This window comes from Pteronotus mesoamericanus, unplaced genomic scaffold (genome assembly GCF_021234165.1).
Source record: "Pteronotus mesoamericanus isolate MK-2021 breed Mesoamerican mustached bat unplaced genomic scaffold, CSHL_Meso_final contig_116, whole genome shotgun sequence".
NCBI lineage: Eukaryota > Metazoa > Chordata > Mammalia > Chiroptera > Mormoopidae > Pteronotus > Pteronotus mesoamericanus.
In genome coordinates, this window is record NW_026555027.1 from 149,185 (window position 1) to 161,907 (window position 12,723).

Sequence of the window (12,723 nt, forward strand, 5' to 3'; positions counted from 1 at the left end):
AGTTATAAAGTTTTAAATTTAATAGTATGCATATATTCATTTCATTACTTTTAGAGAGTGAGTAAAGGAATTCTTAAAGCATTTGGTAATTCTACTGAAAAATTGGATGAAGAACTAAAAAACAAAGTTAAAGGTAATGTCTTACTTTTTGAACTAAACCACGGTAGTTGAACCCCACTGTACTGAGCAGTAGAGTGCTGGCACATGTGTTTTGCACCCACAGTTATTAACATATCACTTCTCTTTATTAGCATTGATTTAAAAAATTGGTTCAGTGCGCCCAAGGTGGATATTCAGAAAAGTTTAAAGAAAGTCGGGTGTATTCTTTTTGTGCAATATTATAGTGAAACTTACAAAGATACAGCGAAGATGACATCACAGTTTTATTCTTCGAAAGCTTAGACTTCTGACCGGCAGCGGTCAGTGAGTCGCACTCGTCCGGGTGCGTTGTTAGCGGCTGGTGTATTAATTGTGGGGCCCCTTCTGGCAGGTGGCCGTGTGGCCTGTAGAGGGCAGGCGTCACTCTGACCAGCAGGGCCTGCTGGGGTGATGGCGCTTCTGTCTCCTGTCTGGTGCCATGGCCACAGGGCTTTTGAGCCCGTGAAATGTGATCGGTGCCACTGAGGAGCTAAATTTTAATTTATTTTAATTAAATTGAATTAGTAGTAAAGGGGCAGCTCTTTACCTCTTCGGCACCTTTTGAGTCTTTCCTGCTGCCACCATCTGTCAGGAAATGTGTTTCCGTTGTATAAACTGGCATCTGTTACTTTAATAAAGCATATGAATTTCACGTACTTAGTAAAAGGGGTGACCAGGTAATAAAGTTATGTCACTTTATACTAAGTTTACCAAGATTATTTTTCAAACAAAGGGATATAAAAGAGAATTTTGTCTGAAGCATTTTTATGAACGTTTTTATTTGCTTATTTTGATTTTAAATGGAGTTAGTCTTAGAGTTCACCAAGCAAGTTGCATGTTGGAATGTTATAAGGGGGGACCCCCCCCAAAAAGGAGTTTATTTATAAACAATTGCGTATTTATTCTTACATGTTAAACTTAAGTCATCTTCAAAATACTCTCCATTTGATGCAATACTCCTATCAAGGCATTTTTTTTCCACTGATCAAAACAGTTTTTGAACTCATTGATTTTGATGCCTTTTAGTGCTTCTGCCATTTTTTGTTTCACCTCATCCACATGGGCAAAATGTTTTCCTTTGAGGGTTTTTTTCATCCGGGGAAACAAAAAAAGTCACTGGGGGCGAGATGGGTTGAACAGGGAGGGTGGGGCATGGGGGTCATGCCATTGTGGTCAAAACCTGCTGAGCACGCAGCACAGTGTGGGCAGGTGCGCCCATTAGCTGCCCATCATGAAACGGCACACACGTTGAAAGAGTCTTCAAAAATAATTTCACTGAAGCTGAACTCAGCCTCTCGCAACAACGCCAGCTGGTGCACTGACACATACGGGGTTAGCGGGGGAAGCCTCGACTACAAGGGGCCCGCCCTCCAGAAGGTAATTCCAGTTTTGGGGGTCCCCCTCGTAGAGCTGAACAGGAGCTCGAGCATCATCCTGCATCACTCCTCTGCTTGTTTTCCAAGTAGAGAAAGGGACAGACGGTCTCACTGCCCACTCGCTGGGTCTTAGATAGGAACTGTTTCTGAGCTTTTTCTTTCTTACCACATGTGACGAGACCAAGTAGGAAATTCTGTTAATGCTCCAAAGTGCAGTGTGTGCCACTGATTAGCAAAAAAAAATAAAATAAAATTGTGGTGATTATGAATAGAGAAAAACAAGTCTGAGATAGGAAGTTACAAATACAATTTTAGGGTTAGAGAGGTTAAGTTGAACTTACTCGATTAATTTTACAAGTATAGTTGATAAACTTTCTTTCCCCTTATCAGATTATGAAAAGAAAACATCAGTACCAAGTTTTGTGGACCGCATCTTTGGTGGTGAACTAACTAGCACGATCATGTGTGATGAATGCGGAACGGTAAGCGGGGGTCGTGCGGGGTAGATTCACTACATAGATACAGTTTATCATTTGTGGCTATCAAAACCAGAAAGGTCTAGTTCCATAAGATACTCTTGGTAGAACCACCAAAATGTGCATAGTTCTTTGCGGGAAAATGTGCATAATTTCTGATACTAGAAGAAATTAGTTAACATGTTGCTTTGTTTCCCTAACCCAGAGTTCTCAGTGCTGTATTTTCCATTTCGTTTTCTTTTGTCTTTATCTTAAAGCTGAGTCCCCCACCCCCGTGATCTTACTATATAATGTTTACAGAGAATCTTTTTCCTTCCTTTTACATTTTCTTTTTTGATTGGTTAAGGTCTCCTTGGTCCATGAGTCTTTCCTTGACTTGTCACTACCAGTTTTAGACGATCAGGTAAGATTCATTTTATTTAAATACATTTTCCTGTGTTAGGTTTTGTGGGGAAGCCTTGTTACCTTTTCCAAATTGGTACATCACCAATGGAGATGTACCTGTGGAGAATTCACCTGTGGAGAATTTTTCTAAGTGTATTTGAGGTAGAATAGGTAGAATTTTTAATAGTTAGACAAAGAATGGGATACTTTTTTTTTTTACAAAGAAAAAGAGACTGTTTAGAGTTCTTTGTAGATGACTATCTTGATTAGTTTATGTCTGTAACTTAGTGATTAAAGTCTTACCAAATCTACTTTATTTTCTCTTTGTCTGAAACTGTCACTTACATGCCAAGAATGGAGTGAATAAAAAGAAGTGCCTGTGTTGGGATGTGCAGGCCCTTGTGGCAGGGAGTGCCCTGGAGCGGACGCCGTTCCGCGGCGGCGCAGTGGGCGCCGGGCACAGCGTGTTGTTCTTGCCGTGGCACTTCCATGTGCAGTTAGCTCTTTCACTCTTTGCTTGTTTCTTAGTATGTGAAGGTTGCTTCTTAGTGTTTGAGATGAATGAATTTTGTCCTGGATATATTTTCAAACATTGTATAAATAAATTAGTATGTAATAGGAGTAGAAAAATATTTAGGTAACGTGAAATCTGTTCGCCAAGTAGTAGTTGTAAAATTTTATTTTTTGGCCCATATTTTCTCCATATTTTAAGAGTGGTAAGAAAAGCATAAGTGATAAAAATCTGAAAAAGACAATGGAGAATGACGAAAAAGAGAGCGATGAAGAAAAAGATAACGACAGTTACATAAAAGAAAGAAAAGAGAGAAATGACGTTCTGTCGGGAACAAGTAAGCACTTACAGAAGCAAGCCAAGAAGCAGGCCAAGAAGCAGGCCAAGAAGCAAGCCAAGGTGAGTCACCAGGCAGACGGCCCGGCCCTCCGCGGCCGCGTCTTGGCCTGCTGGTCTGCAGTCAGACCTGCCTGGGCCGGCAGGCCGCCCTCACACCCAGCGCCTCACTGCACGCCCGTCCCTGCAGCGCTCAGCGCTCTGTGCCGGGGGCCTCTTCCAGGGAAGAGACGGCTGGCTGTGCTTCGTCTCTTCACTACCGGTCAGGCCGGCCTTACAGATGCGTTTGGGCGGGTGGAGGCCGTCCCCGTGACCCCGCCCGAGCCCTGTCCTTCCGTGACACTGACAGCCACGCCGTGGATGCGCGTGTCCCCCAGAGATTGTTTTGGGAAACATGATCGAGTACAAGTATGTAGTCTTGTTTTTTTCCTCCTTTTACCAATTGTACACGTGGGCCTGGACATTGTTTTTGTTTGTTTCTGTTTAATTATATTCTTGGAGGTCTTTACATTTTAGGACACAGATCAGTTTTGTAACGCCCGTCTGTCCCGCAGCTCACCCACCTCCCTCCCTCTTGGTAGAGGTGGTTCGTATTCTTTTGCTCCAGCGGCCACGCTGCAGCGCTAACCCTGTGCAGTCAGGTGTCGCTTAGCAGCATCATACAGTGTTGGAAAGGACAGTTGGGCTGCTTGGTTGTGCGCATGTCCCAGAGTGCACTGCACGCCCCTGGGCCATCCATGCAGCAGGTCACTGTACTGAGCCCTGTAGGCCATCGCAACACAAGTGCGTGCAGGTGTCTGTAACCTTGAGTGGGTGCCATGGAAGCACAGGGGGACGGTGTCACCTGCACCAGGCACGGACGGGGCGGGGCCGGCAGGACTGGAAGTTGCTCTGGGTGAGTTGGGGTGAGCATAGGCAGACTAGGCTCAAGTGTGGACTTTAGAAATGCTGTGAGCACACGTAGGCTCTACTGAATTTATAAAAGTGTAGTTTCTCTCTATAATAATAACCTAACTTTAGCCTACTGTAACTTTTTACTTGATACACTTTAAAAATTTTTTAAACTTTTTGAGTCCTGTAATAACAGTTAGCTTAAAATCACATTGTAAGCTATACAAAAATATTTCATTTTTTCATATTCTTATTCTATAAGCTTTTTGTCTTTTTTAAATTGATTTTAGAGAGAAAGGAAGGAAGAGAGAGAAAAAGGTCGTTTTGTTCTTGTTTCACTTATTGACGTGTTCTTTGGTTGCCTGTATGTGCCCTGACTGGAGATCGAACCTGCAGTGCACCTTGACGTGTTGGGAAGATACTCTGAGCCATCTGGCCAGGGCCTATAAGCTTTTTTCTGTTTTTAAAAACTTATTTTGTTAAAAACTAAGACACAAGCACGCACAGGCAGGACTACCCAGGGTCAGGTGTCTCCCACTTCCGCGCGCAGTCCCCCGGAAGGTCTTCAGGGGCAGCAGCATGCACGGAGCCGTCCCCTCCTGTAGAGCGGGCCTCCTTCGGGAGCACCTCCTGGTGGGCTTGCCCGAGGCTCCTCCTGAGGGGTGTCACCCGACTTAGAAACATGTCCATGGTGGGCGGCTTGGTTTGCTGCTTTTTCTCATCGTAGATTTGCTTCTAAGCAGATAGTGCACCGTGATGTTAATGAAAGCCTTTTGGTGTTGGGGTCCCTGTTTTCAAACTTTCTAAGGAGCCTGTTGAATTCTGCAAAAGCTTCTGCTAAGCTCTTCACGGTGAATTTTCTTGAGGATTCTTGATTTTCCTCTGCAGTCCCCGTTTTCCTTGCCTCCCCTTCAGCTTTGCATCCCTGTGCCAGTTCGGACACCTGCTCGTTAGCCGGCCCCCCGGGGCCGCGCCTGGGCGCTCCGGGTTGCTCCCCGTCTCCACAGCAGCCTGGCGCTTCCACGGACTTCGCACCACAGCCTCACTGTGTGTCCCCCTTGTTTTATGGGACCACCATCATGTCGGTGGCCAGTTGTTACTGAAACGTCATTTTGAGCACGTAGGTCGTCTGTAGGGTACATTTTGAGAAGAGGGATTGCATTTGCAGATTTGATAAATATTACCCTATTGCCCTCCACAAAGGTTGTACCAATTTATATTCCTAGAAGCAATATGTGTGACTTTAGGATAAGGAGCTGTTTCTCCTTATCCTTGACAGCACTGTGTGATCAGACTTCTGGATTTCTGCCATTGTGAGAGTTGGAAAATATTAGTAAAGTTTTTTTCCATTTATTTTAATATGTGAAGTTAATCATATGTTTATGTTTAAGAGTCATTCGTGCCCTGCCTGGTACGGCTCAGTGGGCTGGGCATCGTCCCGCAAACCGAAAAGGTCACCAATTCAGTTCCCATTCAGGGCACAGGCCTGGGTTGCAGACCAGGCTCCCCGTGGAGGGCACAGAAGACACAACCCATCACTGTTTCTCTCTCTCTCTTTGGCCTCCCTTCCATGCTAAGAATAAATTTTTAAAATCTCTTTAAAAAAGTTATTTGTGTTTCCTTTTCTTTCAAGTATCAGCTTATCCTGTTTCTCCATTTTTAAAATTGAACTTATCGGCAAATTTTTTAAATTGAATATTGGTTAGTAAAATGACACAGGTTTCAGGGGTATAGTTTCTCTTTCACGTGGAACCATTTTCAGCCGAAGCTCTGAGAGCACCTTTATGCCCTGGGCGCCGCTGCTCAGCTTCTGCTGTTCCCATCAGCTGTTCAGCCACCGCCCTGGGGTGAGGCCTGCTTCTCAACAGAGGCAGGAGTCTTGATGAAATGCCTTTTTTCCTCTACACTTGGGAACAGGCCGCAAGTGGCAAAGAAGGTGACTGCAGGGGAAAGTCCTTTGTTGTCCTCTGTGCACGTGGCATTCTTGGTTCTTCCCTGACCTGGGGCCACTTGTTCCCCAGACGGTGTTCCTCCCGCTGTCTGAAGCAGCCCTGTTCAAGGCAGTACAGGTTCTGTCTCCTTGGTGAACTTGGACCCGGGTCACGTGTGGCATTGGAGCCACAGCAGGGTGCTGTCTAGGTCCTTCTCTTAGGACAGACACCATGTCTTGTACTTTTTCATTTGCCCCAGTGTGACAATTTTCTGATGATTGGGGATGGTTTATTCCTAATTCCAATTAAAGAAACTTTTCTCCATAATTTATTTTATTCCTGATAGTAAAGGAACTTTTAGGATCAATTCTAGGAACAAACTCTTCATTATTAACTTATTTTTATTAATAAGCAAGAGAACTTGATGTGGTACATATACACTCATTTCTATTTTTTCTTTAAATATTTAATTTTGTTATTTTTAGAGAGAGGAGATGGGAAGGAGAAAGGGAGAGAAACATCAGTGTGTGGCTGCTTCTTGTGTACCCCCTCCTGGAGACTTGGCCCGCACCCCAGGCCTGTGCCCTGCCTGGGACTCGAACTGGCAGGCACCTGGTTCACAGGCCGGCCCTCAGTCCACTGAGCCACACCACCAGGACTGTTTCTTTAAAAAATCTTTTATGCTTTTTACACAGAACCAGCGAAGGCAACAAAAAATTCAAGGAAAACTTTTTCATTTAAGTGATATCTGTACCATTGACCATCCTGAAGATAATGAATGTGACGTTGAAATGTCAGTTCAGGTGGAAACGGATATTAGATCCGATGACGTCTCACAAGAGGACTTTATCAATAAAGAATATTGTGTTAATCAGAAAGACTTGAATGGCCAAGAAAAGATGGTAGAAAGTGTAACTGACAATCAGAAACGCACAGAAGAAGTGGATATGGATAATGATCTGGAGGTTCTGTCACCTCCCGCCGAACACCCCGGGAATTTAAACGGTGCCTGCGTGGGGGAGGGGAGCCCCGGGGAAGAGGACATTGTGAGGGGTTTCAGGGGCCTGCACCTGGGGGCCGCTCTTCACCCTGACGACGTACATCTAGAGGTTCTGAGTGGCGGCCCTGCCCGCGGGACCAGGGTGTGTGAGGCCGTGAACCAAGACCCAGCGACCGCGTTCTGCGCCCTCGCCAGCAGGCAGGCCGTGGGCGCCGACGAGGGCTCCGTCCAGCACTGCCTGCTCCAGTTCACGCGCAACGAGGACCTCCGCGGCGCCAACAAGCTGCTGTGTGAGGCGTGCACCCGGAGGCAGCACCACGGGGCCCCAGAGGCCGATCCGGAAGGTACTGGGCCCCTCACGGAAAGTCCACTTAGTGTTGGGGCCCTGCTCTGCGTGGCGATGGTAGGCAGCGCCGTCTGAGCTGGGTCGGCACGTGCACGGCGTCCTCCGCGGGCACGGCCCCCGGGGGTGGACGAGCTGCCCTGCGCGCGCACGAGCACGCAGCGTGCGGCCGCCGCAGCAGGCGCGGGGGGCGGGGGGGGCTGCGGGGCTCCTGCGGCTCCTCGGCAGCCCGCAGAGGCCCCCCGCCCGCGCCCAGGAAGGCGCCCTTGAACAAAGGGGCGCGCCCAGCGGGAGGCCCCGGCCCAGGCGCTCCTGCGGTCCCCCCCCAGCACGGAGCGGGAGGAGCTGGGGGCGCCCGCGGCGGCCCGCTGAGTGTCCTAAAGTCCAGCGTCTGTGTGTTTACACGCCAGTGCGGAGAGCGGACTGTTGATATCGTGGCAGTTGTGCTTAGAGCAGGTCACAGTGGTCTGCTGCCTCTGAGCTAAAACGGTTTTTATAGATGCATATTTGAAAATGATTTTTGTGGTAGAAAACACTAACTTTGAACCCTAATGAATTAACTGTTACCTCCAAAAATAAGTTCATTCTTTTCTTCAGCAGGCTGCGGTCATACTTCATTATTATATTTTGAATTCCTTCAGTAAAAATTTATGGAAGTGTTTAGCTTATATATAAATCCTTACAAAATATTTGGCTTCTAGGTCCACAACGCATAAAATATTTACCTGGTCCTTTTCAAAGTATACTTATCCTGGTTTTCAATGTTTGAAATGATTTTATAGCCAAGTGAATGCTTTAGAGTTCTAAACTGAGTTTCACATTGCTATAATTTTTTTCTTTAGGTGAAAAGAAACATGTTTACACCAATGCCAAAAAGCAGATGCTCATTTCTCTTGCTCCTCCTGTTCTCACCCTTCATTTAAAAAGATTTCAGCAGGTACCTCTCATTTGTTACCTAAAATTTGTTTTAAACATGTAACACCTGCTTTATTTGTTAATGTCTCAAGATACACTATTTCTCTGGTTTTCTGTTATTTCTCAGTTCTAACTTAAAAATAGTAGGAAAGTAAAATACATTCCTGTTGGTAAGATAAGCATTCTGATAAAGACACCTGTTGAGGTGGAGGAGAAATTTAGGCACAATCCTTCCTCGGTTTTTCTATAACTCCTGTTGCTCTTTTTAGTAATATTAGCATCTTACTCTAACCTTAATTTTAGGTTAAAAAAAAACAACCCAGTTTACTAGTCACATGCCACATTTAGAAGATGGAGTGGTATTTTTCTGTTTTGTGTAACTGACTTAATAAACAGACTTTGGATTTTACCTTTGGTGACCCGGTCTCTTCTGGAAGACTTTTGCTATAAGCGGTACAGGCTTCACTGTCACTTCCAAATTCCCGAAGTGCCTCTGGAATGTCCCCTCGTGTGGGAGCTATGGGCTTGGCAAAGGGGTTAGGTCTCTGGGGACAAGACCCTCGGCGTGGGCATGGTGAGTGCTTCCGCAGAGAGTGTCTGGCTGTGGCTTAGCTTTAAGCATCAAACTATCAGGTGTGACCTGGCTTTTCTGGACAGCCAAGGCAGAAACATTGAGAATTTTCTTGCAGGAGCAGCTTTCTTAGTGTGCATGTGTGTGGGGCACTTAGCAAGATCAGCGGCTTGAAATCAGTTGCTGGTTGGGGGAGACTAAGAAGACTGAACTAGGGCTGGACATTGTGCTCTCGGGCACTGGAGTGGGGCTCCTTTACTTAGCGTGCACTGCGTTTGCAGGAAAAACCCTAATCCATTACCCCTCCTTTTCAGGCTGGTTTTAACCTACGCAAAATTAACAAACACATAAGATTTCCGGAAATCTTAGATTTGGCTCCTTTTTGTACTGCTAAATGTAAGGTAGGTACAAGTGGTCTTTTTGGGAACATCCTTTTGAAAGGAAATCATATCTTAACAAGTACTGCAACAGCAACTTGCATAAGGGTGAAGTTGGTAAGAATTACTGGGTAGTGGTCTTTGATTTCTGTTCCTTTATAATTTCAAGATCAGTGATGCATTGTTTTGAACATTAGGTTTGTCATTTCACTTTTTTTTTTTGAACCCCCATTATTGTGGCAGACGTTGTCCCCAGAGCCAAGCAGATAGAGTAACGGACAGTGTCCATCTAACGCGGCTGATCGGGTCAGTCCGTGCGCACTGAGCAGGAGTGGTACCGGGGAGGCCCTGGGGCGCGGGCTCGCCTCGGCCCGCTCTGGGGGAGGAGGGCTGGTGCGGAGAGGAGCCATGGGAAGTGGGGTGAGGGGTGCAAGCAGTTCTGGAGCTCCCAGTACGATGTCTGCAGAGGGAGGGAAGACCAAGCTCGAGAACTGGGCGAGGAACGAGGTTTTGCAGGCACCTGGCTTTGTGAGGTGTTCGGTGGGGAGCCATGGAAGCAGGTCACAGCGGATCTGTGTGTCGACTAGAGGCAGGGGAACTAGTTGGGAGGCTGCTGAAAGTCAGCCCGTGGATGAACCCAGACAGTGGGCGGTTGGTCCGTGGGTGCTGAAGGTGACCCAGGAAGAGGGGTCGAGCGTGATGGCTGGGCCTGGTTGTGACTGGACATGTGGGCAAAGGGTATGTCGTAAACTGGGGAGGGAAGTGTAGGAAGCGGGGAGGGTGGAGAAAGGATAAGGAGTTCAGCTTGGGATACGTCGACTTTCAGGCATTCTTCAGCTGTTTGTGTGGCTGTGTTTGGAAAGTGTTTGGGTGGACAGGTCCGAGGCCCAGGGCAGTGAGGCTGGGGCTGCATGCGAGGGTTTGGGCATCAGTGCGCAGGGAGCCAAAGCAGGAGAGTCTGGGGTGTCACTGGTCTCCAGGCTGAGGATCTGGAAAATCAGACTATGTCAGCAATAACATGTTGAACATCTTACTTCATCTGTGACATTTGAAATGATAGAAATCCCCCTTCCTCCCCAATCTAAAGTTTTCCGAGAAATGTATTCAGACCTTACAGTTAGAGTGAATTGTAATCAGTATGTTTATAGGCTATTGACATTTTTGCTGGTCAACAATTTCTGGTGGCATTCGTTTTTTGAACACAAGGTCAAAAAGAATCCATCTTTTGCCTAAAATGTCAATGCTCTGTGTTCGGGTTCCAAGGAAAAGGCCAAGAGTTCTGTGTCAGAGTATCAGAGAAAAAGGCTAGACAATAGTTACGTATTAGACAGCGTAGTCATCGTTAGTTTTTCAAGAAGCGCTAGTAATTTCTGTGGGTTGAGACGTGAATGAGATAAAGCAGGGAGATATGTCAGAGCAGCAGCCCCTGACCTTTTTGGTACCAGAGAACAGTTTCGTGGAATTTTTCCCCGGGGGTCGGGGAGGGGAGGTGGGAGTCGGGAGACAGGAGGTGGAGCTCAGGCAGTTAACGGGAGGGAAGCTTCACTTGCTCGTCTGCCACCACCTGCTGTGCTGCCCAGGTTCCCAACAGGCCACAGACCACCTGTTAGAACTGTCCTTGAAAAGGAAAAATGGCAGATCTGAGAATTTTCTTAAGTCTGAGAGACTAAAGTAGGTTTGGGGTCCAGGAGGAAAATCTAGAAGGGGAAGACCCGGGAGGAGGCAGGAAGGGGCAGGTGACACCCAGTTGGAGCGTCATCTCAGAACAGGGAGAGCGGGCGCCCTGCTGTGGGTCAGGTGGTGCCTTTGTTCCCGGCAGTGGGAGGTGAGGTCGGCTGTGAGGCAAGGGGCTGGGGGACAGGTTCTGCGGTAACGCCAGCGCTGCTGCCACATTACCTTTTCAATCTTGAAGATAGACTTGACCTGGGAACGAGGCCCAAGGGACCAGGAGAAAACGAGGCTGGAGGTCCTGCGGGGTGGGAGGGGCCGGGAGGGTTGGAAGAACAAGGGTTGTGAGCTGAGCCTGGGTGTCCAGTAAGAATCTGGGACAGTTCCGAGCGATGAGGCTGAAACGGACAGCAGTGAGTGCGCCAAGGGTCACTGAAGGACCCTGGGGTCCCTGAGGAGGGCGACCCGATTTGGGGTAAAGCACAGCAGCACTGAGGGGCAGAGGGCCAGCGGGGACGAGGCCTGTCCACACCCACTCAGCCGTGACGAGCGCTGCAGAGGAATGGGCCCCTCACTCCACACAGGGGCTGAGCGCCCGTCACGGAACCCCGGGTAGGTTCTCAAGTGTCACCCAAGTGCTGTCCTCCTGCTGGAGGCGGCTTAACTCCCATTCCGGGCAGAAACCAGGATGCGCGTGGTTGAGGTCTTGACATTATCTGACCCTGACACTCCTGAAGGCTCTCAGGAAGTTTCTAGGCAAGGACGGGTCCCAGCAGGTGGCCTCTGGGAAGTAACGAGAGGGACCCGACAAGGTAGGCAGGGGCTCCGGTCCAGACTCTCGGGGTCTCGGCGTGGGGTCAGGCTCTGTGTAGGTAAAGCTGCCTTGCCCTTGTTTTCTGTGTAAACAGAACTAGAACTAATGTTTGAATCCTGTCTCTCAAGAATGTTGCCGAAGAAAGTACCAGGGTGCTGTACTCCCTGTACGGAGTCGTGGAGCACAGCGGCACCATGCGGTCTGGGCACTACACCGCCTACGTCAAGGCGAGAATGGCCAACGCTCGTCTGTCTCATCTTGTTCTCCATGGGGACATCCCACAAGGTGAGGCCTGCAAAGTTCTGGCTTGAGCTTGTAAGTGGCAAACCAATGATAAACTTGAATTTCTCTATTTACACCTCATTTTCCATTTCCTTGACAGATTCTGAAATGGAATCAACCAAAGGGCAGTGGTTTCACATCAGCGACACCCATGTACAAGCTGTGTCTACAGCTAAAGTGCTGAACTCACAGGCGTACCTCCTGTTTTACGAGAGAATACTCTGAGTTTCAGCAAGTGCTTTCTCTGGAAACACGTTTATGGCTTTTATAACAGCTGTAAGAATAATAAACAAGTAAAGACTAAATCATGTCCACTTACAATTAAGTCCATGCCAGAAGAAATCATGTGCGTTGAGATACTGAAGGGAAAGTGCCTGCAGGTTGACTGTGGTTTTGTACCCTCAGTGGCTTTTAATTCCTGCTTCCAGGTCCTGGAAGGACTCTGGGTCACGTCCTCTGGCTCACGGGTCTGGTGGTGGGTTACACTGCATCAATAAACTGACTTACCCCCAAACCTTGTTTTGTTACTAAGGATATTTGAAGTTACGCTGCCTGGCCCTACCAGGTAGCGTTGGAATAGCTGATGAAACGTCACCACGCGTGTGTTCACTTTACAAGCACAGGTATTGGATGTCAGCAGTGGTAGGCAACTGGCAGAAAACGCGTGTCTGCAATTCTGATGCTACCACATGCGCAGCTGTGCTCAGGCT

At 47.6% G+C, this 12,723-nt stretch overlaps 1 protein-coding gene across 2 annotated transcripts in view; it reads left to right on the plus strand.

Moving 5' to 3' along the window:
• Window positions 1-12,527, plus strand: part of USP16 (ubiquitin specific peptidase 16) — a 25,123-nt gene extending 12,596 nt beyond the window's left edge. For both annotated transcript variants that reach the window (XM_054577727.1, XM_054577736.1), the window contains 9 exons: window positions 55-133; window positions 1,905-1,996; window positions 2,337-2,393; window positions 3,087-3,284; window positions 6,739-7,387; window positions 8,229-8,323; window positions 9,187-9,273; window positions 11,860-12,016; window positions 12,114-12,527. In XM_054577727.1, the coding sequence (XP_054433702.1) occupies window positions 55-133; window positions 1,905-1,996; window positions 2,337-2,393; window positions 3,087-3,284; window positions 6,739-7,387; window positions 8,229-8,323; window positions 9,187-9,273; window positions 11,860-12,016; window positions 12,114-12,238 (1,539 nt within the window). In that variant the 3' untranslated portion in view covers window positions 12,239-12,527. The remainder of the gene's footprint in view (window positions 1-54; window positions 134-1,904; window positions 1,997-2,336; window positions 2,394-3,086; window positions 3,285-6,738; window positions 7,388-8,228; window positions 8,324-9,186; window positions 9,274-11,859; window positions 12,017-12,113) is intronic.
• The last annotated feature ends 196 nt before the right edge of the window (window positions 12,528-12,723 follow it).